Raw genomic sequence first — 5,627 nt, forward strand, 5'->3', positions numbered from 1 at the left:
TTGTCTGTCTATGTTTATATGTCTTATATATGTCTGTAAGTCGGCCTGTCCCTATTGCCCTTCTGTGTCTTTACGTTAACTTAATTAATTTCGTATGTTGTACATCTGTTTGTCTAATTGTCTGTGTAATGGTTTAATCAATTAATAATATTTGCCTCTCTGTCTCTTTCTACATGCTTCTTTGTGTCTCTATCTCTTCGTCTTGCATGTTTGTTTGCTTGTTGTGTTTATATGTGCGACTCATTAATTAACTTAATTGTTTGTCTATTTAGTGTTATTAGGTTGTTGTGTGTTAGTCATTTTGTTTGTTTATTGAGTGCTGTTTTATTTGTTTGTTTTTGTTCTTTCAATTTTTAGTTTATTTATTTATCTCTTGTATTTTAGTACGTTTACTTTAACTCTGCTTCTGTTTGTGTGCTTCTTTGTTTCTGTTATTATAAGATTGATATTCATTATTTGTTTGTTTTACCAATGTTTATGTTTCTTACGTTATTCTTTCTTGTAAAGTAGATGGAGAGCATTACTTTGGGCTGCTGCAAACAAACTCACTCCAGATATTTTGATATCTTATTAGAGAATGGATGTGATGTCAATTTCAAAAACAAGTATGGCACAGGGGCGTGGCATGGGCTAGACCAGGCTACACATAGCCCTATCATTTTTAGGTGTGGTCATAAAAATTCAGAACTGTAAATACGTGTGAGGACCAATGCTGTATATAGTATATACACCATGGTGCATCTCTTTCAAGTCTGGATCTGCCACTGCTTCTACCGTATCGATCAATTAGGAGCCAATAAAAGCGAGCGTGTTCATAAAGTGGGCGTGTTTCGTAGCATTGCGAAATTTAGCCCCCATTTCTAGAGGTCATGCTACGTTCCTGTATAATGGCATGTTGTGAATGTCAATTATAATATATGTAATTATCGTTTTGTGAATTTGATATTTGAGTGCAACAATAAATATGATTTCTGAATTTTTGTAGACTAGCTCTCAATGCAGTTGATTATAAAAGGACTATTTTAACAATTAAATAGAACTAATTTTTTTTGTTTTTTTTTGAATTACCTTAATTACTTACTTATAATTTATTCTATTAATTTTACATATACTACGGGTGAATACAACCTTGCATGTATTGTATGTTTATCTGTTTGCATGTTGTTAACTGATTTGTTTGTTGGTTGGTTTGTGTGTTTGTGTTTCTAAGTTTCAATCTGCTTTCCTTTGTTGTTGTGTTGGTATATGTCTATCAGTCTAGATCTGTTGTCTGCCTGCAATGCATCTGTATCTTGTCTAGAGATTAGTCATTGTCTTTGCTTTTTTTGCTTGTTTGTTGGTTGGTTTGATGTTCTCTTTGTCTTTCAGTTTATATATATGTATGTTTTCTCATTGGGTCATTTTTTCTGTATTTTTCGCCTTTGACAATGTCTCCTGTTCATCACAAAAATAAGAAGATGATAGCATTATTTCATATCCACAATCATTACACCAGCAGTTGAAAAGAAACGTCTAAGTATAATTGGTGGATTGTACGTCTAATATTTTTACATGTATTTTGATATTTCTGTAATGGAACAAACACATGTATAAATGTTTTTTGTATTGACAGCGGCGATGAACTGAACTGAAAGTGCGTGGCTGTGAAGTTATGTGTGTGTGTGTGTGTGTGTGTGTGTGTGTGTGTGTGTGTGTGTGTGTGTGTGTGTGTGTGTTTGTTTGTGTGTGTGTGTGTGCGCGCGTGCGTGCGTGCGTAAAATGGCAGCCAAAGACACGTAATTCCTATACTTCTTATGCTTTCTTGATATGTTACTAAATGACCATTTAGTTAGTTTATCTGGTATTTTTATGCAATACCTAATGACAGCGTAACTTTATGCGTAGAAAAGTGTGTACTACATAGTAAGAATGTTTGTCTTTAAGTGTTGTGGTCGGCGGTGGCGGCGGCTACGCTAGTGACGAAGCCGTCTACGTCCTAAACAGTACGTGCCGTGATTGCTGCAAACCGACCATAGATGCTGTATGTTGCGTCTTTGAATGAGGGAGCCAGTTATACATTTGGCCAATTTGCGATGAAGCATGACGACAACGATTTGATTAAAGCAAATTTGCATGAAGATAAATAATTCCAAATATGGTCAAAAATGGGTGGTCTATACGTCCAGTCATCAGTCGAGGCATTCAGCCATACCGGCATTTGTCATCTACGTGTGTTGTGTTATGGCCAGCCAACGTTCTCCGACAATTATCATCGACAACGGATCAGGCTTTGTGAAAGCTGGGTTCAGTGGAGACAAACAGTTTCCTACGGTGACGTTGCCATGTGGTGATGTTCTGGTAGGCCAGTTTGTTCTAGACGTAGAACAGGAAGGAAAACTCCCTACCGTAAATGTTGATTGTCTGAAAGAGGTAAGTCGAAGCAACATACTGTATAACAACAAATTTCGCTGTCTTTGCGCTTTGACCATTTCGTTAGAATTGTATTTTCAGTTTTAGAACATACACACTGCTGCTGTTTTTGTAATTTCTGGTAAGTAGCTAGAGTTTGCATGTTGTTGTTACATGTAACGAGAAGCCAGTGCTCTCTTGAGCTCATAACGATCTCACATCTGCCTTTATTGCGCGGCTTGTCTGGGGTGAGAAATTCATACTGAAGCTACTACTATCCCATGACAACAGACAACATGCGTGTCAGACGTGTTAGTGGTCAAAAGCAACGTACAGTACAAACGACATGCTAGAGCAAAATCGCAGCTGGCTGAGAATTGAGTACAATACTGAGTGCTTTTCAGGTTTGGTAGCAATAGCGTTTCAAATGCAAATGCTGCCGTTACCAACATCATTGTAGAGGACTACAGCAAAAAAGGCACTAGAGAGAGTAGCTATTGGCTTCAGCAATAGCGCCTTCTTTTCTACGTCAACGATATAAACACTAACACACTAATTGAAATTTTTTAATTAATTTTAGATATATTTTTAATGTGTTGTTAATTTTGTTATTTTTATTTGCTATTCTGTTTTAATTTTACCATATATTAAAGTATACATAGTCAAACGTAATTAAATTTAAATTTTTGATTTAAAATGTACATAGCAAATTACTTAGTGTTTAAAAATCATTGATAATTTGTCTGTTTATTATCTATATCTATATATTTTGTGTTAAACGTTTCCATATTAAAATCCAATTTTAATAAAATATTAAACAAATAATATAATTATACCTGTTTGTTTAGATGTGGAAAGACTCAATCAATAAACTGAAGGCAGATTCAACTGAGCACAACTTTGTACTTACTGAAAATGTATTCTATGATGAAAAACAACGCAAAGCAATGGCAGAAGTAATTTTTGAAGAATTCGAAGCACCAGGACTCTACATCGACCACGAATCGTCATTGTCACTGATGTGGTATCGCAAAACGACAGGAGTCGTTGTAGACTGCGGTGAATTGATGACTTCTGTTGTCGTCTATTACAACGGTCGACGTGTTAATGACAATGTGCTCAATTTTGGTGGTCGGGATGTTACACTAAAGCTTTTGTCAAGCTTAGAGAAAAACGGATACGAACAGTTGAATTTACAAAATCATGGTCATCGTATGGAAATCAGAAAAATCAAAAATCAATACGGACGCGTAAGCACTCACTATGAAAGAGAGATGCATCTTGCAGGCAAAAGTGAGCCAATCTCAGCGCCTTGCCGACTAGTACCACAAAAGGTAATTTATACGTCGGACTAAATTTTTGATAAAGACTGTTTATTCGTTTCATTATTCAACTTTATATTCAAGTTGCTTGTTTGACTGAAGTTGTGTGCTCAACAATCCGTGCACGGACTCGTGATCTATTTATGTATTATATTATTAATATTAACTTACACGAATAGAAAACTATGTGATCAGTATACCTGTACGGTTCTGGCCTAGTACAATTATATGTGCATGCATATAGTTAATTTGCTTTGCCATATAACGTCAGGTAAGAGTTGTGTTGCCATATATGGTTATGCACGTGTAATTTGCGTTTTGCGGTACTTTAACTGAAATGGCTTTGGAGTTGACTGTAGTACAAGAAGTATTACAACAACGTACAAATGTAATTTTTTGGAAAATTTATAACTAAATTTAATTAAAAAAGCACGCCTACTAGCCAAACACTACACACTCTATACTGTCAAATAACTAAATTCTTGTTGCCTTCTGACTAATATAGGTTCTTCTCATGCGCAATGAGCCTTTTTCGTGTTCTGAGGGTTTGTTTCATCCTCATCACTTTGATAAACGTCCGAGAGGAATCCATCATGCGGTGTGCCGAGCCATCGAGTCACAACCCACAGAAAAACAAGCCGCACTCTACGAATCCATACTTTTGTGCGGCGGCACCACATTGTTGAAGTCGTTTTCGGAAAGATTGTCGACCGAAATTAAGAATGTTATGAAGGTCAATACGCCCGTCAAGGTCATTGCTACTAAGGGTCGTGAACACAGCGTATGGTTGGGAGCGAACGAATTGATGAGCAAAGAAGGATACACTAGCCAACTTATGGTTAATAAATCCAACTATCGTGAATCAGGCGAACGCATTCTAAGAAGAAAACAGGATATCGCATCTTTCTTGTACTTTTCTAATAGAATGAGTTGCCTAGATGTAGTGTAGTCTGCTATCGAGAATTGGAACGGTGTAGTCACTGTCAGTCTAGTGGTTGGTTGCAATAGGTAATTAATTATTCAGAGTCATTGTACACGTAGCTATAGATTGCCAATTACTTATCAATCTCACAGTGTTCTTACTCTAATTTGGAAGTTGTCGTGAAGTGAATAATATGCATGGGCATAATACTAGTCAAAGCTGTAAGACACTAAAATTTATCAGCAATTTACAATTGAATTAATAGAGTGTGGCCGTCTCAGAGCACAAGTTTACTACGATCCATATGTTTATGAGGATAAGCATAACCGTAACACTATAGGATGAAGAAGGAACGTAGAACCAGTGGCGAATCCAGAGTTTCGATGAAGAAGGCACAAGCGACTACAAGCCGTCATCAAATTCATGAAGTCACACATTCTCCGCGTGACTCGACATTCAGATGATCACGTAAGTGTTAATAATGAATGAATGAAGAGAATAAGATTTTAATGATGTGATGAGATTTGTGATAGTAGAACTGTTATTGCAGTACGTAGAGACAAGCAATACAACACAGTTATTGTCATTACAGGGTAGAACTGGTCTAATGTTAGCAGCATTGCGGGGTCGTGATAACATTATTGATATTCTGTTAGCAGCAAAAACCAATTTTGAATAGAAGAATACGGTGCGTAATTACATGTGTTACAGCTAACCTGTTGTATGTGTTGATGTGATGTGTGGCATAACAACTACAGTATTTCCCGCCCAATTATCCCGAGTCAGGCAACCAATTATCCGATTCAGGCATTCAGTTATCCGAGCTTCTGCATGCTTCCATTAACAATCATTCACCACTCTGCGTGCTTGCATGCACAGAGTTTAGACAACTCTATCTCATCACAGATAGTGGCTAAACACAACGAGGTGTGAAAGTCACGTGTAATGTGAATAGAAATCTCATCAGGAGCAAAAAACACGTGGAAAGCTATTAG

At 36.7% G+C, this 5,627-nt stretch overlaps 1 protein-coding gene across 1 annotated transcript; it reads left to right on the forward strand.

Moving 5' to 3' along the window:
* The first annotated feature begins 2,209 nt into the window (after positions 1 to 2,209).
* Positions 2,210 to 4,907, forward strand: LOC134177249 (actin-like). Its single transcript, XM_062644032.1, has 3 exons — positions 2,210 to 2,409; positions 3,237 to 3,722; positions 4,216 to 4,907. Exons 1-3 carry the CDS (start codon positions 2,221 to 2,223, stop codon positions 4,657 to 4,659), a joined length of 1,119 nt encoding a protein of 372 aa, XP_062500016.1. The 5' UTR covers positions 2,210 to 2,220; the 3' UTR covers positions 4,660 to 4,907.
* Positions 4,908 to 5,627: the final 720 nt, after the last annotated feature.

Source organism: Corticium candelabrum, chromosome 3 (assembly GCF_963422355.1).
Source record: "Corticium candelabrum chromosome 3, ooCorCand1.1, whole genome shotgun sequence".
Taxonomy (NCBI): Eukaryota; Metazoa; Porifera; class Homoscleromorpha; order Homosclerophorida; family Plakinidae; genus Corticium; species Corticium candelabrum.